This window comes from Rhinopithecus roxellana, chromosome 1 (assembly GCF_007565055.1).
Source record: "Rhinopithecus roxellana isolate Shanxi Qingling chromosome 1, ASM756505v1, whole genome shotgun sequence".
Lineage (NCBI taxonomy): Eukaryota > Metazoa > Chordata > Mammalia > Primates > Cercopithecidae > Rhinopithecus > Rhinopithecus roxellana.
In genome coordinates, this window is record NC_044549.1 from 61,022,640 (window position 1) to 61,046,179 (window position 23,540).

The 23,540-nt window shown below is 37.2% G+C and overlaps 1 protein-coding gene across 2 annotated transcripts in view; it reads right to left on the bottom strand.

The window, feature by feature from the left end:
- MDFIC2 (MyoD family inhibitor domain containing 2) overlaps window positions 1-20,210 on the bottom strand; it is a 117,175-nt gene extending 96,965 nt beyond the window's left edge. For both annotated transcript variants that reach the window (XM_030940473.1, XM_030940467.1), the window contains exons 1-2: window positions 20,129-20,210; window positions 19,470-19,557 (exon numbers count right to left, since the gene is read on the bottom strand). In XM_030940473.1, the coding sequence (XP_030796333.1) occupies window positions 19,470-19,557 (88 nt within the window). In that variant the 5' untranslated portion in view covers window positions 20,129-20,210. The remainder of the gene's footprint in view (window positions 1-19,469; window positions 19,558-20,128) is intronic.
- Between the last annotated feature and the right edge of the window lie 3,330 nt (window positions 20,211-23,540).

The following is a 23,540-nucleotide window of genomic DNA, read 5'->3' on the forward strand; positions in this document are numbered from 1 at the left end:
ACAGCAGCTCAAGGAAACCTGCCTGTCTCTATAGACTCCACCTCTGGGGGCAGGGCTCAGCTAAAAAAAAACAGGGGAAGCAGCAGAGGCCTGAGCAGACGCGAATGACTCTGTCTGACAGCTTTGAAGAGAGCAGTGGATCTCCCAACACGGAGGTTGAGATCTGAGAATGGACAGACTGCCTGCTCAAGTGGGTCCCTGACCCCTGAGTAGCCTAACTGGGAGACATCCCCCACTAGGGGCAGTCTGACACCCCACACCTCACAGGGTGGAGTACACCCCTGACAGGAAGCTTCCAAAGGAAGAATCAGACAGGTACACTCGCTGTTCAGCAATATTCTATCTTCTGCAACCTCTGCTGCTGATACCCAGGCAAACAGGGTCTGGAGTGGACCTCAAGCAATCTTCAACAGACCTATAGCTGAGGGTCCTGACTGTCAGAAGGAAAACTATCAAACAGGAAGGACACCTATACCAAAACCCCATCAGTACGTCACCATCATCAAAGACCAGAGACAGATAAAACCACAAAGATGGGGGAAAATGCAGGGCAGAAAAGCTGGAAATTCAAAAAATAAGAGCGCATCTCCCCCTGCAAAGGAGCACAGCCCATCGCCAGCAATGGATCGAAGCTGGTCAGAGAATGACTTTGACGAGATGAGAGAAGAAGGCTTCAGTCCATCAAACTTCTCAGAGCTAAAGGAGGAATTACATACCCAGTGCAAAGAAACTAAAAATCTTGAAAAAAGAGTGGAAGAATTGACAGCTAGACTAATTAATGCAGAGAAGGTCATAAACGAAATGACAGAGATGAAAACCATGACACGAGAAATACGTGACAAATGCACAAGCTTCAGTAACCGACTGGATCAACTGGAAGAAAGAGTATCAGCGATTGAGGATCAAATGAATGAAATGAAGCGAGAAGAGAAGCCAAAAGAAAAAAGAAGAAAAAGAAATGAACAAAGCCTGCAAGAAGTATGGGATTATGTAAAAAGACCAAATCTACGTCTGATTGGGGTGCCTGAAAGTGAGGGGGAAAATGGAACCAAGTTGGAAAACACTCTTCAGGATGTCATCCAGGAGAACTTCCCCAAACTAGTAGGGCAGGCCAACATTCAAATTCAGGAAATACAGAGAATGCCACAAAGATACTCCTTGAGAAGAGCAACTCCAAGACACATAATTGCCAGATTCACCAAAGTTGAAATGAAGGAAAAAATCTTAAGGGCAGCCAGAGAGAAAGGTCGGGTTACCCACAAAGGGAAGCCCATCAGACTAACAGCAGATCTCTCGGCAGAAACTCTACAAGCCAGAAGAGAGTGGGGGCCAATATTCAACGTTCTTAAAGAAAAGAATTTTAAACCCAGAATTTCATATCCAGCCAAACTAAGTTTTATAAGTGAAGGAGAAATAAAATCCTTTACAGATAAGCAAATGCTTAGAGATTTTGTCACCACCAGGCCTGCCTTACAAGAAACCCTGAAGGAAGCCCTAAACATGGAAAGGAACAACCGGTACCAGCCATTGCAAAAACATGCCAAAATGTAAAGACCATCGAGGCTAGGAAGAAACTGCATCAACTAACGAGCAAAATAACCAGTTAATATCATAATGGCAGGATCAAGTTCACACATAACAATATTAACCTTAAATGTAAATGGACTGAATGCTCCAATTAAAAGACACAGACTGGCAAACTGGATAAAGAGTCAAGACCCATCAGTCTGCTGTATTCAGGAGACCCATCTCACATGCAGAGACATACACAGGCTCAAAATAAAGGGTTGGAGGAAGATCTACCAAGCAAATGGAGAACAAAAAAAAGCAGGGGTTGCAATCCTAGTCTCTGATAAAACAGGCTTTAAACCATCAAAGATCAAAAGAGACAAAGAAGGCCATTACATAATGGTAAAGGGATCCATTCAACAGGAAGAGCTAACTCTCCTAAATATATATGCACCCAATACAGGAGCACCCAGATTCATAAAGCAAGTCCTTAGAGACTTACAAAGAGACTTAGACTCCCATACAATAATAATGGGAGACTTCAACACTCCACTGTCAACATTAGACAGATCAACGAGACAGAAAGTTAACAAGGATATCCAGGAATTGAACTCATCTCTGCACCAAGCGGACCTGATAGACATCTGTAGAACTCTCCACCCCAAATCAACAGAATATACATTCTTCTCAGCACCACATCGCACTTATTCCAAAATTGACCACATAATTGGAAGTAAAGCACTCCTCAGCAAATGTAAAAGAACAGAAATTATAACAAACTGTCTCTCAGACCACAGTGCAATCAAACTAGAACTCAGGACTAAGAAACTCAATCAAAACCTCTCAACTACATGGAAACTGAACAACCTGCTCCTGAATGACTACTGGGTACATAACGAAATGAAAGGAGAAATAAAGATGTTCTTTGAAACCAATGAGAACAAAGATACAACATACCAGAATCTCTGGGACACATTTAAAGCAGTGTGTAGAGGGAAATTTATAGCACTAACTGCCCACAAGAGAAAGCAGGAAAGATCTAAAATTGACAGTCTAACATCACAATTAAAAGAACTAGAGAGGCAAGAGCAAACACATTCAAAAGCTAGCAGAAGGCAAGAAATAACTGAGATCAGAGCAGAACTGAAGGAGATAGAGACACAAAAAACCCTCCAAAAAATCAATGAATCCAGGAGTTGGTCTTTTGAAAAGATCAACAAAATTGACAGACCACTAGCAAGACTAATAAAGAAGAAAAGAGAGAGGAATCAAATAGACGCAATAAAAAATGATAAAGGGGATATCACCACCGACCCCACAGAAATACAAACTACCATCAGAGAATACTATAAACACCTCTATGCAAATCAACTAGAAAATCTAGAAGAAATGGATAATTTCCTGGACACTTACACTCTCCCAAGACTAAACCAGGAAGAAGTTGAATCCCTGAATAGACCAATAGCAGGCTCTGAAATTGAGGCAACAATCAATAGCCTACCCACCAAAAAAAGTCCAGGACCAGATGGATTCACAGCTGAATTCTACCAGAGGTACAAGGAGGAGCTGGTACCATTCCTTCTGAAACTATTCCAATCAATAGAAAAAGAGGGAATCCTCCCTAACTCATTTTATGAGGCCAACATCATCCTGATACCAAAGCCTGGCAGAGACACAACAAAAAAAGAGAATTTTAGACCAATATCCCTGATGAACATCAGTGCAAAAATCCTCAATAAAATACTGGCAAACCAAATTCACCAGCACATCAAAAAGCTTATCCACCATGATCAAGTGGGCTTCATCCCTGGGATGCAAGGCTGGTTCAACATTCGCAAATCAATAAACATAATCCAGCATATAAACAGAACCAAAGTCAAGAACCACATGATTATCTCAATAGATGCAGAAAAGGCTTTTGACAAAATTCAACAGCCCTTCATGCTAAAAACACTCAATAAATTCAGTATTGATGGAACGTACCTCAAAATAATAAGAGCTATTTATGACAAACCCACAGCCAATATCATACTGAATGGGCAAAAACTGGAAAAATTCCCTTTGAAAACTGGCACAAGACAGGGATGCCCTCTCTCACCACTCCTATTCAACATAGTGTTGGAAGTTCTGGCTAGGGCAATCAGGCAAGAGAAAGAAATCAAGGGTATCCAGTTAGGAAAAGAAGAAGTCAAATTGTCCCTGTTTGCAGATGACATGATTGTATATTTAGAAAACCCCATCGCCTCAGCCCAAAATCTCCTTAAGCTGATAAGCAACTTCAGCAAAGTCTCAGGATACAAAATTAATGTGCAAAAATCACAAGCATTGTTATACACCAATAACAGACAAGCAGAGAGCCAAATCAGGAATGAACTTCCATTCACAATTGCTTCAAAGAGAATAAAATACCTAGGAATCCAACTTACAAGGGATGTAAAGGACCTCTTCAAGGAGAACTACAAACCACTGCTCAGTGAAATCAAAGAGGACACAAACAAATGGAAGAACATACTATGCTCATGGATAGGAAGAATCAATATCGTGAAAATGGCCATACTGCCCAAGGTTATTTATAGATTCAATGCCATCCGCATCGAGCTACCAATGAGTTTCTTCACAGAATTGGAAAAAACTGCTTTAAAGTTCATATGGAACCAAAAAAGAGCCCGCATTGCCAAGACAATCCTAAGTCAAAAGGACAAAGCTGGAGGCGTCACGCTACCTGACTTCAAACTATACTACAAGGCTACAGTAACCAAAACAGCATGGTACTGGTACCAAAACAGAGCTATAGACCAATGGAACAGAACAGAGTCCTCAGAAATAATACCACACATCTACAGCCATCGGATCTTTGACAAACCTGAGAGAAACAAGAAATGGGGAAAGGATTCCCTATTTAATAAATGGTGCTGGGAAAATTGGCTAGCCATAAGTAGAAAGCTGAAACTGGATCCTTTCCTTACTCCTTATACGAAGATTAATTCAAGATGGATTAGAGACTTAAATGCTAGACCTAATACCATAAAAACCCTAGAAGAAAATCTAGGTAGTACCATTCAGGACATAGGCATGCACAAGGACTTCATGTCTAAAACACCAAAAGCAACGGCAGCAAAAGCAAAAATTGACAAATGGGATCTAATTAAACTAAAGAGAACTAAAGAGCTTCTGCACAGCAAAAGAAACTACCATCAGAGTGAACAGGCAACCTACAGAATGGGAGAAAATTTTTGCAATCTACTCATCTGACAAAGGGCTAATATCCAGAATCTACAAAGAACTCAAACAAATATACAAGAAAAAAACAAACAACCCCATCGAAAAGTGGGCAAAGGATATGAACAGACATTTCTCAAAAGAAGACATTCATACAGCCAACAGACACATGAAAAAATGCTCATCATCACTCGCCATCAGAGAAATGCAAATCAAAACCACAATGAGATACCATCTCACACCAGTTAGAACGGCAATCATTAAAAAATCAGGAAACAACAGGTGTTGGAGAGGATGTGGAGAAATAGGAACACTTTTACACTGTTGGTGGGATTGTAAACTAGTTCAACCATTATGGAAAACAGTATGGCAATTCCTCAAGGATCTAGAACTAGATGTACCATATGACCCAGCCATCCTACTACTGGGTATATACCCAAAGGATTATAAATTATTCTACTACAAAGACACATGCACACGTATGTTTATTGCGGCACTATTCACAATAGCAAAGACTTGGAATCAACCCAAATGTCCATCTGTGACAGACTGGATTAAGAAAATGTGGCACATATACACCATGGAATACTATGCAGCCATAAAAAAGGATGAGTTTGCGTCCTTTGTAGGGACATGGATGCAGCTGGAAACCATCATTCTTAGCAAACTATCACAAGAAGAGAAAACCAAACACCGCATGTTCTCACTCATAGGTGGGAACTGAACAATGAGATCACTTGGACTCGAGAAGGGGAACATCACACACTGGGGCCTATTATGGGGAGGGGGGAGGGGGGAGGGATTGCATTGGGGAGTTATACATGATATAAATGATGAATTGATGGGTGCTGACGAGTTGATGGGTGCAGCACACCAACATGGCACAAATATACATATGTAACAAACCTGCACGTTATGCACATAGAACTTAAAGTATAATAAAAAAAAGAAAAAAAAAGAAAAAAAATATCCTTAGGTTTGCAGGTTTTTGATCTGTTTATTAGCCATGCAAAAATATATTGCTGTTTCTTAATCTGATCATAGCTGATTCTGCCTCTGGAGTTATTTTCCCCACACTTTGATGTGATATGTTTTATTTTCAAGTGCTTGTTTCACAAAGATAAGCAAACAAAATAAGATTTCCACTACTCTCTTCCACCAGCCATGTTTTTGTTTAGTTAGCCAACATCAATGGGAAGATATTAAAATGATTAATCCTTATAATTCATTTGTGTCTTAAATGACTGGATATTATGGGAGCTGAACTCCAACTTCCATCTTGTAAATATGAATGCAGCAATATTACTAAGTTGCAATTCATTTTGAACTATTTAATCACTGTGATCTACAAATAAGTTGGCTTCTGAATCTTTGCCTAATTTCATAACTAAGTCCTCTTTCTCGTTAAAATCACCATGACTGTGCTGAAGCTATGTGTTTAGGGAATCCAACTGAATGAGTAATAGGTTTAAAAATACGCCAGCTATATTGACTTCTCCAAACTTTTCCAGTCTTCTTTAATTTTAGCTGTTGTAATGAGCGCAAATGAGGGGCTCTTGGTTAGCCATCTTTAAGTATATTTCAAAGCAGAGACTATGATAGAAGATGTACTGGATTTAGGATCAGAATACTTGGCTTGGGACCTGCTCCTGTTGTTTACTACCTGGGTGACTTTGGACCCAATTATCTAAACTTCTCTGACCTTTATTTTCCTCATTTGTAAAAAAGCTTGATAATACTTCTGCACATATATTTTATGTAACTAAGCTGAGGCATCGATGTGCAATAGATTGTAAAGTGCCATCCAAAGGCCAAAAGTAAGGTGTGAGGATCTCACATGGTGTTTTGGGTTAGCCAGATTATAAGGAAATACCAAAACACATTGTAATGAATTCCTTTGAGATTTAAAAGCAGAAAATGTGAAACAGGCTGAATATTCAAAAATGGGTAATTAATTACCTATATTTTGTTACTTCATAGAATACTATATGTAGAGCCATTGAAATTATGCCATAAATCTGTGTTTATTGCCCTAGAAAGGTGTTCACATTAATTCATGAATCATCAAAACATGCTATTAAAATATTGCATTATCATATTTTATTAAAATTATAAATTTGTGTGTGTTTGTATACATACACATACACAAATATAAAGCATATAATATGTACAGTAGCTATGCATGTTGGGATTGAGAATAATTTTTGCCATTTTCATTTTTTAATTTTTCTAAAAAATAGATAACTTACATAAAGCCACACACAAGCACATACCCATAAAGACATATATTAAAAATTCCCATTGAATCCAGAGGTTTCTATAATCTCTGACAACTCCTGTCTCTCTGATCCCTTAATATCCAGTCCATGGCCAATGCTCGTTGGGGTCAGCGTTCTCCTGGGTGCCAGCCCTTTGTTTTCATTCCTGGAAACCAGTATCTCAAATTCAGAATTCATGTCTTCGCATTTGTGGATGCAACAAGCTTCTAACTAGTCACTCTGGTTTCAGTCTCTACCCTTCCAATCCGTCTTCATAATATCCTCAAAACACAAATCTTTTCTAAAGCACAGAGCTGATTCTGTTATCATTAGGTCTTCTCTGCCTTCCTGAACCCAACCTCACATATATTTTATGGCTTCCCTTTGTCTAATAACATTCAGTTTACACTCTTCAACCTAATGTTAAAAGTCCTTCATAATATAGTTAAGATTTATTTCACACTCCCACACATGCCCTTTCTCCAGTCAAACATAGCTATTGTTCTCTGAAAAGAACATACCCCAGACTTTTCTGCCTCCACACTTTGGGCCATTGTATTCCATCAGTTTGTATTGTTACTGCCTATTGAAACACTATCCATGATGTATAGTCCAGCGGAATTCCCCATTTGTCTGAATTCTAGATGTGCTGCTTCCTACCTCTGAATCTCATACCTTCTTTGAAATTTATCCTTCCATTTATTCATGTCATTTTTGAGCATCTGCTTTACTTCAGGGGCTATTGTACCTCAAATATAGAGGTAAACAAGCCAGACACGCCCTTGCCCTTGAGTAAACAACAATCTCATACTTAACATTTCTCCTTGATTTAAATCTATTGAGTTAGAGATAAACTTTCCTTACCTACCACCGTCTCTTACAATTATAATACATTATAATACAACAACTATATATATCTTACAGCAACTATAATCAATGTCTATTGATTATAGGCACATCAAGTGTTATCTTACAAATAGAAGATATTCAATAAAAATATAGTTAGAAGGACACAGAGACAGATAGAGTTAAATATGTGTATTTTTCCAGCAATGTAGTTATATACATGCATATATATTATATATATTATATGTATATTAGCTTTTAACCATGTTACTTTCCCCTGTTGAGTGTTTTCAAAAATTAGATTTGATTCCTAATTAGCATTATTACTTCATCTCTAAAATAAAAAGAACTAGTTCTTTCTCCCAGTTGTATCTAGGGGAATCCAAGATGAGACTGACATTTGTTAAGTAACATTGAAGCAAAAAGTACTTTCTTCTATCATAGAACAAGTGATGTTACAAAACCCAAACTTGGCTATTTGTCCTAGAGTTCAGAGTGTGGCTTTTTAATTAATGGATGTCGGCCCACATAATGTAGAGGTTTAAATCTATACCAAATTTGGACACTACAATGTATTCATGTCCTATAAACACACTACATCTCCAAGTTATGTTGCTATTTAAAAAAAAAAAAAAGTCAAGAAAGCCCTTAGTGCAATTGTCTCCTCTTCTTTTGTTCCCAAATAAATGATTCATTTAGCAATTTCCCTTGGAAAAGTGAACTTCTTACTATCTATTAAGTACCTTCCTCTCTTTATGTTATAGTTTTTCCTCATTTAAAAAGACGATGTTAGTTATTTTCTTTTTTTTTAAGAAAAGAGGCTGGGTGATAAAGAATTATTTACACAAAAGTTCTTTTCTTTTGAGACACAGCTGTAAAAAATGTGTTACTATTTTAAAATTAATTATGTTGTTTCAAGTGACTATTTAGCCCAAACCTACTGAGTCCATTAAAAACAAAACAAACAAAAACACTTTTTTAATTTTAAGGTAAATCTGCATCTAAGGAATTGGGTATGTTCATATGGTTTGGTGTGTGAGAGATTTCATACTGCAAAATCCACCCAAATTGTTTTTCCATGTTCTATTATATTTCAAATACAGCTGAATAGTTTGTGCTTATCTGAGTCCCGTGGTAAACAGGATGTGTTGCTGATATTTTATTTTCCCAACTGAATTATAAGTTTCTTGATTGGGCATGGGAATCATTGTGTATTCCTTGTGTAAGTACGTATCTTGCAGGAAATGAAAACACTTGTTAATTTCATTTACTTAATTTTATATTATTTTGTAAAACAAATGCTTCTTTTACAGTAGGAATGGTTTGTTTTATCAATCTGCATTTGCACATATTGGTCTAATAGTTATAAGACACATGTGAAGTGTGCAATCTTATCTTAATTTATGGCCTGAATTTTTGATACATTCTTAATTCTCAAGAAGATTTATTTATATAAACTTTTCATATTTTATGGAATTTATATTCAAGATATTGAACAAAAATATTAGCAGATATCTTTTGGTAACTCTAGAGGAAGTTTATTTTCTATCTATAATGCTGAATTTTCTAAATACAAAAAGTGAAATACATTAGATATGTGAAAGAGGGGCTAAAAATGCAGATTTTCTTCTGTTGTCTGTTGTTTGAGATTAGAAATCATGAAGCACTTTTCTTTACTTTCTACAGGGTAGCTATTGCATTTCAGATCCATATCGGTGTGGAAATGTAGCTCAAGAAGAAGAATTGCCTGATGTCTTATTTAATACTATGCTTCTATGAGTTGTCCTCTCTACTTTTTCTTGAAGTATACACTGGCAAAACTACTGTCATTGCCCTTGCTTTTCATCTTTGCTACACATTTACTTCTCGACAGGCTTAAATAATGGTTTAAATGGTTGAAATGATTTATGCCTGTAGAGTGATGTCTTTATTTTCTCTATTCACATTCCTTTTTTTCTTTTTTCTTTTTTTTTTTTTTTTCACTAATGGTCTGGTGAACACCTAGTGTAGGTGCATTTTATTAGCGAGTATATTCCCTCTAAATGCGGTTCCTAAGCTGAAAGAAATGGGCCATAATCATATAAAAGTAAAGTATCTCTTTGTAGAATTTACAAGAAATGGAATGTCCTTATTCCTGAGGCATAGAACATAAGAGACTTTTTTCCTCTCACTGTAAGACTGTTCTTTGTACTAATGTTGATTAAGTGTATCACATCAATAGCTATTGTGACATGTAGGAAAATGAATGATTCTACTGAAAATCTCTATTAAAAGGTGTAACTTGCTTGAAATTTCTAGTTATCTACAATTGTCTTCTTCCTACTGGGGCAGGACGATTGGTTCCTGGTCTCTACAGATTGCTTCACTCCTAGTTCATAAAACTGTAATTAATAATGGTGAGCTAAGAGCATTCTGGATTTGATGTACTGCCTTATCATCACTGAATGAGAGTCTCTAAATCTGCTATTTAACAACTTATCGGGACTTTGCACTGATTAATTCATCTGGTCAGAGTCTGAAGGCTGACATGGCATCTTGTAGGCCTTTCATTCCGTTGGGATCAACATCATCATTTTATATGAAATGAACTTACTACTTTATAGGCTTAGTTGGAAAGAAATTTTAACCATCAGCAGTAGGATGTGACACTGGAATTTAATTTGTTGGCCTATGAGAACAGAGAAGATCTCGTCTTTTGCTGAACTTTCTAAATATAAATTAAAGTTATCAGAGAATCAAAATGATTTTGACATTTGAACTTCAGTAGAAGGCCAATACATTTAGAGTAAGTACTCTCCTTCCTGAAACATTCAGCACTTCATCAACAGCACATATCAGGTTCTTAAGAAAATATTATTCCCTGTGGAGAAGAGCATGGGTCACTGCTACTGGCTCTGACCAGAATAGACATTATGTTGGGGCCACACAGCATCTATTCTCCCTTTATTCTGATGCTCAAACCCTGAATTCCCTCTGAAGAAGCATCTACCTCTCATTGTGTGTAACATTATGGTGCTGTCAGTCAAGTTTTCTTGGCTTGCTAACCCAGGAGTTAGACTCATGGCCAAAGTTTTTGAGTTTTCTTCCTTGGGACTTGGAGTCTTAAGGAAGGGAATAGGAGGAACAAAAAATTATATGGCGCTAATTTATTCCAGAAGTGGTGATCTGAATGCATTATATCCTGCTCCTAGGCTCACCAGAGCTAGATTAGTTCCTGATTCTCCTGACCCTAGATTTCCCTTTTTGATTGTGAGCTACTCTTGCATTTTCCAGTAAATTACCTTTATCATTAATGTAGCCAGAATCAGTATCTGTTATTTTCCTCTCAAAAACTGATAAAGCTCCCTTTTAATATCGCTGAATTTTGAAAGTAATGTGCCACTATTTGATAGTTCTTTATTTTATTTTTCTGAGATGGAGTCTTACTCTGTCGCCCAGGCTGAAGTGCAGTGGTGCGATCCTGGCTCACTGCAACCTCCGCCTCCTGGGTTCCAGAGATTATCTTGCCTCAGCCTCCTGAGTAGCTGGAATTACAGGCATGTGCCACCACACCCCAGTAATTTTTTGTACTTTTAGTAGAGATGGAGTTTCACCATGTAGGCCAGGTTAGTCTCAAATTCCTGAACTCAAGTGATCCATCCTCGGCTTCCCAAAATGCTGGAATTACAGGCGTGAACCATTGCGCCCAGCTTGATAGTTCTTTAGAGAATAAAATGCAGTAGGATAGAGTTTACTACTACAGTATAAGCTATATGTTTAATAGGCATTCCCAGGGTTAGGAGTTTTTTGCACTCCCAAATGTCAACCAGGGTCTATGAAAGGCTCTAGGGCCTGTTTCCAGGCAAGCTCTCCGCACTCATGGAATCTCAGCCTTCTCTTTGGTCAAGATGCCCCAGTCACTCCTATTTTCTTTCACTTCTTGGAGCATGACACGTTCTTTCCTGGCCCAGTGCCTGTATACTTGCCATTCTTTCTACCAGAAATATTATTTAATTTCCATTTCTCTCCCCATAAACAGATGCCATCTCATCCTTCAGATCTAAGCAAAATCTCAATACTTCTCTTGTTAACATTTCTCAAAATAGAACAACTCATGTCATATATCCTATTGCCCAATTGACAGTTTCCATGAGGGTACCTCAGAGGCATTTAACAAGTAATCTGCTCCACCCAGATCCTTGACTCCTCCCTTTTCTAGCCAATTTCTCTCTCCCACTTCACCCTTCATCATTACCACTTCACAGTGTCAAAAGCCAGGGGTCAGCCTTTGACTCCTTTCTTTGTATCACCCCACATCAAGGCACAAGCCAGTCCTGTTGGTTCTAACTTCGCATAGACCTCAAATTCAATTATTTCTATTTCATCTTCAAAGTTGTATCCTATCCCAGTTACCATCTTTTGCATGGCCAACAGCAATATTCTCCTACTTTATTTCTGTTTCTTCTCTTTACCTCATGCAATATAAATGACTGCATATGTTACCCTGTGTAGAATCTCCAGTGGCTTCTAATTCCAAATAGGGGAAAAAGTATCCAAATTCCTGACTGGTCAACAAGGTCCTGCATTATTTCCAACTTAAGCACCTTCTTTTCCCTCTTTCCCCTTTTTCTTCATTCCCTTTTCCTTTTCCTTCCTCCCTTCCTTTCTATCCAGCTATTCTGAGCTGTACTGTCTGCACAGGCTGTTCTCCCCAATGGAATGCTTTTCCCAGATTTTTGCAGCACTGGCTCATTCTTGTTATTTAAGTCTCAGCTCAAATAACTTTCCCACAGAGAGAACTTCCTTGACCACTGATTCTAAAGAATAGTCCTCATGCCAATCTCTGTCACAACATCTTGTTTCAAAGCTTCGAAACAATTACCCTTGTGAAATTATCTACTTCATGGCCTTGTTTTTTATATGACTTACAAGGGCGTATTTTCACATCTATTTTTTTCTGTTGGCTATGCTTAAAAACAAAACAACATTCCATTTGGCTGTTACCTTTTCTTCACCGCTATTTTTGTTATTAGGTAACGCACTTTCATGAGTTAATGACAACTACAGAAATAAGAGCTAATAATTCCATTACCTGTGTTTACATGTAAAAAGAGTCTCAAAATATGCTATTTGTGGAAATTAACAATTTAAAGTAAGCATTAGTGTGGCTTAATATTTAAGCTAGATACAAAAAATATCCCTTTTAGAAATGAGAATTATCTGAGTGAGAGAATTAGCATGGATTAATATTGAGTCATTATAATAAAGCACTTAAGTACATAAGTTCCTTGAGGGCAGGAACTGTGACATTTTCATTTTTTGGCATCTTTGTTTCTTTGTCTCACATGTTTTCTCTGAGTTAAAGAGGAGCCACATCAAATGGTTGCTGAATTGAATAAAATGCATATTTCAGAATTATATTAATGTTCATGATCCAAAATTATTTTCTGAGGAAATGAAGTAAGTTGTTTTCACTTAGAGTTAAAGAGAAGTCCAGTGAATTTACGAATGTCAGTAAATGTGGGAAAGATTCTCAGTTTCTTCATCTCATTTGAAAACAAACATGAAAGTTCAGGAATGAGATGATATTTTTGTATTATGCATTTGAGATTTTGCATTATACTGAAAAGGGAATTTTTGGAACCTGGATTTTTTGGACTTCTAGGCTCTTTTCTAGTATTTTGGATTATTAGTCTCTAATATTGGTTAATTCTGATAACCAGTGTATTCAAGGTGCCAAAACACTGGCGACGTAACTTCTATGCCAACACTAAATAAGTTTAGAGGCATTTCCTCCAAATTGCACCTAAATAATGGGGTTTATTTATTTATTTATTTATTTATTTATTTATTGAGATGGAGTCTTGCTCTGTTACCCAGGCTGGAGTGCAGTGGCATGGTCTCAGCTCACTGCAATCGCTGCCTCCCGGGTTCAAGCGATTCTCCTCCCTCAGCCTCCCGAGTAGCTGGGATTACAGGCACCCGCCACCACGCCTGGTTAGCCTGGCTCATTTCTGTATTTTTAGTAAAGACGGGGTTTCGTCATGTTGACCAGGCTGGTCTCAAACTCCTGACTTCGTGTCTGCCTGCCTCGGCCTCCCAAAGTGCTGGGATTATAGGCATGAGCCACCTCTCCTGGCCAATAATAGTTTTTATATCACCAAAGATTGCGGTCATCATGTGACTGCTTACAGAAAAGAAGCTATACTTAATTCAAAATAACTATACAATTCTCATCTTTCATACTCTTTCCTTCCTGACATGTATGGAAGGAGAGAAGAAAGCTTGTTTATTGCCCATTCCCCCCCCCTATATTTTTTATCATTTTTTTTTCTCTCTCATGAATTTTTCCATTTGGGTACAACACAAATTAATAGTCATTGGATAGCACCAACATCTGGGTAGAAGATTTTGCAAAACTACTGCTTTGGTGCACTGAAGGTGCACTTGGAACTTGGAATGATTTGTTTTTCCCCTATTGGTGACAACAGTGAATAAAATGCCCCACTAAAACAATTACAGGTAGCTAGTTTTCTGAAGGACAAAAAATGGATTTCAATATTCTTAGCTTCACATTTTTTAGGTCACATGATTGGTGTCTTGACTTTGCTCATATGTATAAATATGTATGTATATGCATGTATGTGTACAAATATACACATTGACTTTGACTTTGCTCATACAAATAAATATACATAAATATGTATATGTATGTGTGTATATATTTATATATAGAGAGAGAGAGACAAATAGAGAGATAGAGAGAAAATCTCTGCCAATGCAGCAATGTTTATGGAAAACCAGTTTTCAGAAAATTATATTAGGTTTTGTTTAGAGATACACCCTCCTAGAACAGAAGCTGCAAACTGGCAGTCTATGGCCTGAAATAGACCACAGAGCCTGGTTTCATTTGTCCTCCTTGGTATTTTATTGTTGTTGTTGTTGTTGTGTTGTTATTGTTATTGTTGTTGTTATTACTCAACCTTTAACAATCTGGAGATTTCACAAAGAAATCCAGATTTCCAGTTTTTCCTGAAAAATCAGGAGACAATATAAGAAATTGTGTGCAGTTCAAATGCTGGCAATGCTGTGATTTTAAACTGCAAATGGCAACAATTTAAGGGCTTCCATCCCTTCATCTTGATGTTTCTCTTCCGTATCAAATGGTGTAAGCTACAAGCACTGAAATGCTTACCCAGAATGCTCCTTGGTTTAATGGGGTATTACATGATATCCTATTCCACCTGTAATTTTTCCCCCCAATTTCTATGTTATAACAATTTTTCCTCCATAAAGTTTTTCACATTTGGGCCTATTTTCTCCTTCTCTTTGATATGACTTTCATTCAGGTCATATTTTTCTCACTTCAAGGCTGCTAAATGTAGCTGTCTGTATTAGCCATCACCACCCCCTTCCCTTAACCTTTCCTCTGCTGACTCCACCCCATTTTGCACACCAGTTACATATTTACAGGCTCATATCACACAAGCCTTGCCTCAGTTTCTTAGTTCTTGTCCTCAGGCCTCCAGTGACAACAAAGAATCAATGTCCACTACTTAACCAAAAGTCAGCACTCAGTCTGTTTTCTCACTTCATTTTGCATTATTCCATATGTGAATAATTAGCCAATATGCACATTTCCCTAGCACTGAAATAGGCATCTTCCAGCCTCTGATGCCTTTGCTCCCAGCATCACCTCCTTCTCTCCACTGTGCAAAGAGACTGTGACTGCCTTCAAGACTGGACTTCCTAGACCACCTTGGCCCACAGTTTGCATAATGCAGCTCATCCTGCCTGGTGCATATATTTTATTTTGTTTTGAATCAGAGTCTTGCTCTGTTGCCCAGGCTGTAGTACAGTGGTGTGATCATAGCTCACTGCAGCCTCAACCTCCCAGGCTCAAGCAATCTCTGGCCTAAGTCTCTCTAGTAGCTGGGACTATAGGGGTATGCCATTACACTCAGCTAATTTTATTTTATTTTATTTATTTTTTTGTAGAGATGGTATCTTACCATGTTGCCCAGGCTGGTCTCAAACTCCTGGGCTCAAGGGATCTTCTCATCTTCTCCCAAGGTGCTGGGATTATAGGCATGAGTCACTAAGCTGAGCAATGCTGCATATTTTTAAATCATGCCTTGTTTCTCTGATTATCTTAAAACAGGGTTTCTCCAAACATGGTTTAAAAATGAGTGCTTTTTTGGGTCTGTCAATGGTGTTTCTCAAACAAAATTTAGTCTAATTTTTTTGTAATAGCTCTGGTTGTGGCTTTCCTAGATCTCTTTGACACCACCACTGATGTGAACAGACCCATGACCCATTTGGGGAAAGTCAAGGGCAATTAGGAGCCTCTTTGCTTTCCTGGCAAAAGCAAGACGATTGAATGAGATGAATGAATAATAAGGTCCTTGAGTGCAGGAGCATATTTCTTTTTTGTATTGTTCTCTGTCACACTTATACCTTGTCTCTAGTCTCTCCAGTTAATAACATTGAATTGAATTGGATAAATGATATGCATGTTTGAAGTTGAGAAGTTAGAAATAATAGCAGTACTCATAATGGTGATGATGGTAGTAACTCCTGTTGCTTGCATGTTCACTGTGAAATCAAGCACTTCACTCAGCGCTTTGTGTCAGTGACTCCAGTGAAGAGCTTGCTCCAACCCGAATAAGGCATTGCTGTGATTACCCACATCTTAACAGTGAGCAGTATTCAGCTGGAGTTCCAGAGGGAGGCAGCAGAGTCACTGTCATGTGAGATATGACCACTTTGTCATTAATGAAAAAAACACTTTTTTGAACAACTGAAAGTATCTGTATTGCTTTTTAAGGGGGAGTGAGGGAGGGTGGAGGTAGACACATTTAAAATTCTGATTGATAACTGTTGTGGAAGTCACTGTAATAAAGTGGTTTAATGAAATGAATAGAATTTGGACCTCAAAGACTGAGGTTGGAGATTCAATTTGCCACTTAACAGCCCTGCAAATTTGAGCAAGATCTAAAGTCTTTCCAAGCCTACGTCCCTTAATTTGTAAAATGGGGACAGTACTACTGCATACCACCTTGTTGTAGGGGTTAAAAGGAGGAATTTATATAAAATACTATAAAAAGTGTTGTTGCTATTACCAATGGTTCAGAAAATATAGTTATATTATTCTGAGTAATATATTACTCAGTAATATTTTACTCAGTAATATATTACTGAGTAATGTTTTTAAAGAGGGGAAAAAAACAGAGAAATAATGAAATCATAGTCCTATAATCTCATAAAGCAAGCATTCTAGTCCCCAGCTAGGAAACTGAGGCTCAGGGAGGTAACGTAACACGGCACAATCACCCAGCTAGTAGGTGGCTGAGCTGAGATTTAAAAACCATGCCTGCCTGATTCCAAATGCCATGCTCTTTTTACTGCACCACTTTGCCTTTTTAAAAAAATAAGCCAATCCATATGCTTTTCCTTAACATTGAAAAAAAAAGACATTTATGTTTGAAAACCAACTCATCCTGATAATTCCCAATTAAGATGTTGTCATCTAGCATCTGGCTCAATTTCCTTTTATGAAATATAGTAAACATAATTTGAGTGTAGCTTAAATGAAGTGTCCAAATGAGATAAAACAGGTCACCTGGGAAATTAGATTTTATAGATTACAAGAATTCAAGGCCTAAGTTGTACTTAATGGACACAATTCTTTTTTTAAAGAAAATTCTTCAGGAAACAATTGATTGGTCTATCAATTTCATTATTATTTCTGTATGAGACTTCCGTAGCACGAAGTAATTAAAGTAAAAATAAATAATATGAACTTCATCGCAATTGTAGTGAAGAACATCTCTATCTTCATGAATTTGAGATTCATAAGAAAAACACAGGGGATCTTTGATGCATGCTCTATTTTTTTCCCTTCCACATTGTTTTTAAAGGATTCTATTTAAAAGACCTTTTCAAAAAAAGAAGTTAGAGAATTTTCAAGCTTTTAACAGAAATGATTCTGGCAACACTTTATGTCTGTATCAACTTTAGTCCTGAAGTAGAGTCTCTTAAAGAGATGATGTCCTACTATTAAAATTGCTTGGTGGGGAATTGGACAGAGAGAATTACCTTTTATTCTTTTTTAAAGAAGTGTATTTTTATTATTTTTAATTTTATTTATTATTATTATTTTTGAGACAGAGTCTTGCTCAGGCACCCAGGCTGGAGTGCAGTGGTGTGATCTCGGCTCACTGCAACCTCCGCCTCCCAAGTTCAGGCGATTCTCCTGCCTCAGTCTCCTGAGCAGCTGGGACTACAGGCGTGTGCCACCACACCCGACTGATTTTTGTATTTTTAGTACAGACAGGATTTCATCATTTTGGCCAGGCTGGTCTCAGTCTCCTGACTTCAACTGATCCACTTGCCTTGGCCTCCCAAAGTGCTGGGATTACAGGTGTGAGCCACCGCACCCGGCCATAAGTGCATTTTTAAACTAGGTTTGGGGGTAGGGTGAGATTAAGGACAAGAGTGGATGTGAGGGTATGATGAAGTTGGAGGTGTTGATTTCAACACTGTAGGAAAACATTTTTGAGCACAGATCATGTTCTGACAAGTAATTTAAACATTTTTTTTTCTTTGGAACATGATGAGGTGGTGGTTAAATTCACATGCTGTAGAATCACACAAAGTGGCATTGAATCTCAGCTCTGGCACTTCCCAATTTTGTACTTTTCGGCAAGTTACTAGAACTCTTTAAGGCTCTATTTTCTTACTGGCAAATCAAGGATAATAACTGCTTTGTAGGGTTGTCATGATGATTCAGCAAAATCATCAATAAATGTCAATAAACATTGTCAATATTGACATTATTATTATTATTTTGGTCTGTCTAATTAACTTGACATATTTATTAGAGTTTCCTATGACCTTATAAAGCAAATTTTAAGAATGTCAACTACTTAAGTAAGAGCTGTCCTTTTACAATTTAATAGATTCATTAAATGCTGAAAAAGACAGAGCATACCTATTTAAATATCAAATGTTTCTTTTATGAGACATTAAAAGTGATCATAAAATCAAAAAATTATAAAACCCTGCCTTCTAGTAAATAATCACAGGTTTAGACGTATTTTCAAAAGTGCACGAATCTGTACTCATTAGGAGAACGTATTGATTTGTGTGTGTATTTCAAGCAACCATTTTACGCATGTGGTGCCCATGGCCGACTGCATTCTCTCCTGGGAAGGTGGCTTCTCTAATTGCAGTGAATGGTGATTCTATTTGTAGACATATTTTTCTATAGCAAGCATTCCTTTCTGTGATTATTATTTAAAAATACCTGCCCTTAAATTATTTAGTCTTCTTGGCTATGAAGGAGAAAAATCTACAGCACTGCAAAGACCTCACAGATAATATACATCTGAGTAGAAAATGCATATTAAGTCTTATCAACAAAGTAATCTGTTTCCTGCAATACAGGGACCACGAGAAGCATTTTAATAATAAAGATCGTCAAACAACCACTGAAGCCACATGAGAATCCAAAAAAGAAAAAAAAAAGTGAAAATCAGAAGTAATACTATTTGAACAATCAGGACATCTTTTTCCTCCTTCTCCCACACTATTCCTTGCTTATAAACAAAAGCAAAATTTTCACACCAATAGAAAATCAAGAGCAAGAAGACTTACCTTCTTTCAACCAAGAAATGTTATTTTTATCATTTTCTAAGTGCTCAGCTGTTCTTACTTTTATCTTTTCCAGCTCAGTTTCTGACATCTAAGTGGAAACAGAATTTGTGATATAAAAAATTCATTAAGAACCCAAATTTATAACATTGAGTTTTATATTTAGAAACTACTGCCATATTATGGGAAAATTTTATCTCTATAGTTTTTCAGTTCACTGTCCAATGTTAAGTCTTAACATTTTATTCGTGTTATTTTAAAACAGACATTGAAAACTAAACTTTATATGATACTTCCTTGCCCAGCAACAAAGATTGGTATAAGACCTTACAATTTCTGAATGTGAAAGAATAACAAATTAACAACTAGCCATGGATTTGTAACAAACAAACAAACATTCAGTGGCTGTTTTAGTATTTTTTATAGCCTATAGAAAAGCATGCTGCAAAGTGGTATGCAAAGAGGCAAATAGCAATAAAACACAAAAGCATCTTTTCAGGAATTTATTGGGTGGGAATAAGAACCTTATGACCTAAGCCAGGCCAAGTTGAGCTCCCTGAAGCTGTTGACGAGACCTATTATGCACCTTCAGTGCAGTGCACTTGACTTTCATGGCTTGCTCGCAATGAGCTCTGCTTGAATCAACACTGCAAAGTACTTACCTGTGTGTTCCAAACAGAGGCCCAAGGTGTGGGACTGGGGAGCAGCGAGCTGCAGCCTCCCTTGTCTCTGGATGTCCAGCATTCCTCTATCCTGACAGAAATGAGCGAAGAAGCAAATACGCTCCCTCCCGGGGTGGTGCTAGATTTGTATTGCTGCCAGAAGCATCCAACTTGCGGCTGAGCGTTTTTTTTTTTTTTTTTTTTTTTTTTTTTAAGGTAATATAAAGCCTGTGGTTGAAAACAATAAAAACCTTCTCCAGGCTAGTACTTATTTTAAATGACACTCTGCAAAACAGGGAAAAAATAATAAACTCTTTTCAAGTGGACCAAGTTTCTTCCATCCCTGCCATTCATTACTTCAGGTTAATATCAAAAGATGTAGAAAAAAATGTATTGAAAAATATACACAAGCTATTTTGGTTAAAAGAAAAGAAAGGGAAACCTTTAAAGCTACATTCTGGAAATTCATCCTGTAGTTGATAGTTTGAAAAGCGAGTGTTTTTTCCACCTAATATTTTATAAACAACAAGAAAACTTTTCAGGCTTTTTTGATCATCTGTAGATATTCCAAAGGAAGTTTGGAATAACATTCCAAAGATGATATGTCATTAAATTCTTGAGTAAGGATAATACTAATTTTGCCAGACATGGTGGCTCACATCTGTAGTCCCAGCACTTTGAGGAGGCTGAGGCAGGAAATGGATTGCTTGAGGCAAGGAGTTCCAGACCAACCTGGGCAACACGGTGAGACTCCATTTCTACAAAATTTTTTTTAAAAATTAGCTGGGTGCTGCTATATGTCTATAGTCCTAGCTATGTGAGAGGTTAAGGTGGGAGAATCCCTTGAGCCTGGGAGGTCGAGGCTGCAGTGAGCCATGATTGCACCACTGCACTTCAGCCTGGGCAATAGAGCAAGACCCTGTCTGAAAGGAAAAAATAAAAAGGAAAAGAAAAAAGGATAATCATATTTTCAATGGAAGATTATAAACAGAAAGCATAACTCTTGGGTACACCTCATGATGAATAGCCCACCATTTCTAAAAGTTGTCATTTTTCTCATCAAGGAAAATAATATTTATTTTTTGTCGCAAGGTGGCTTGCTTCCTCCAGTGTCTTTACCTGGACAATTGTCCATTATCAGATTCCCTTATCCATTTCACCTCGTTTCCCAACTTCATTTCTTTTTGTACATTGCTCCCACTATATAATCTTTAAAGACTACTTTCATCAGCCAATTTCCATACTAAAATAGCTTTTTTTCCCACTTTTATCAATAAGATACATTTCAGATTCCTCAGATGGATAAGGAAGACCTTGACTAGTCAGATTCTATACCACAATTTTAAAACTGTGGCCCACAAAGTCTTAAGATTTCTTGGAGGTTCCTAACATTTTGCTCCAACCTAATTGCATTGTGGCTGTTCCTTGAAGGGACTTGCTTCTGTTATCAATATTCCTAGAACTGTTTCCATTTCCACCCCCATCTTGAAGGCTTCCTGATCTCTCTCATCTGGAGATGACCTTACCTTTCTCTGATCTTACTTGGGACTTTTGATATGATCAGTCTCTACTCTAATCTTCTGTAAACCTTTCTCATCTTCCTGACAAAACTATAACCACCCCTCCCCCTAGCACAACCAAGGGCTCAGCCTCTATCTCAGTATTGTATGCATCTGTCTCAGTGTTTAACATCATGCCCACAAATTGATAATCATTAGATAAACTAAAACAGCATATCAAAAACTGGCGATAGTGTTTTCCTTTGTTCCAAAGTTGTGGAATACATATAATTACCAAATTCCTTAATTTGTCTCTTTTCTATGGATAGTTATAATGTTTTACGTCACTTCCTCATGCATTTGGAAACCTAATCTGATTTCCTTAATAATTTAATAACTGTCTTTTGGAAAAGCAAATTATCTAAACTTTATGTATTAGTGGGGCCAGAAAGACAATTGAAAAACAATAATCACAGTGATCTTTAAGCAATGAGCAGAGACAACACAAGCGATAAAGGAAATCTAAGGCAAAGGTATCTAGATGAGAAAAGACAATTAAGAACCTGGAGAGAACGAGCCAGGGACACGGCTGGAGCTACTAGTCCTCCTAGTTTATTTTCACTTTTATTTTAATATTTGACCGTATGATTATCAATATTATTCCTCAAGAGAAATATATATATTTTAAAATTCCAAAATAGATTTGGATCTTTGTAAGGTTACAAGTCATGTAATCTCTTCTTTTCATGTGCTTTCTAAGGCAGAGAACCCATTCCTACCCACAAACCTGTAATGCTTCCAGGTTCATTTTGAAGCCTTTCTAAGATTCTGTATTCATTTTTATGTACTCGTATACTTATGTCCAACTAAACAGTTTTTAAATTTTTCTGTCCCAAAAGCAATCCATTACTTAAATCCTTGTCTGAATTTCTCACTTTGGAGAGTATGGACTATTCTTTGATTACAGTTTATCCTTTGATAATTCTTGACTTATAAATGCTTTCCACTTGCCTGACTTTTCCAAGTACTATGATATAATTATTTAAGTCCAAATATTAGAATAGAATCCCTGTGCAAGAGTTTGTTCTGAGGAGGAAAGATTTGTGAAGATAGTGCGGTGACTAATTTGGACACAATATCCAATTTGGCTGATGTATTTTCAATATGTGGTCAGTCCTAACTCTTGGAATTTTTCTGTTGTTTTTCTTTATCATTTTTCTCTGCTTGGCCTCTAACTGCCGTTTGATTTTTGCCTTTGCCCTTTGAACTGTTTTTTGTTCTTAAGAGAGTATAACATTCCTCAAATTTTCTATATAGAATTTTCTTTCATTCTGAACAACGCCATTTTTCAAAGTTAGGCAAACTTACTTTGAATTTTATTGCTGCAATCATTCCTTATAAGAGCTGTAGATATTAATTAGCATAATATTCCATTTTTGTCATCCACTTCATTAGAAGGCTGGTAAGAACAGACACCAAGTACTTTTTCCTGGATCAACTTTATATCACTTGTCCTTGTTGGACATTAAGTATATTCCATAATGATGCCAACATTTAACCCATTTATTCATACACCTAGTGATATCCTTGTGTCCCCCAAAATTCTCATCTGGGTAACGGAGTCTGGTTTGGACTAACATTTTAGTCTCTTGAGCTGGGCTGGGCCTTGGAATGAATGAAGTGAACCCACAGTTGATGGCTGGGAGTAAAGAGAACCCAGTCTGATGAACTCCGCGCAAGACAGACTGGGAAACCACAGTGGCCCAACCTAAAGCTCAAAAGTGACAAGCCAGCCTAGGACATCAGGCAAATCTGATTAGAATCCAAGAAGAGTAAATAAATCTTTAAATAATTCCCTGTACAAAGAGTGTTCATTGAGCCCGTTTAAAATAATGAACTAAACAATTAATAAT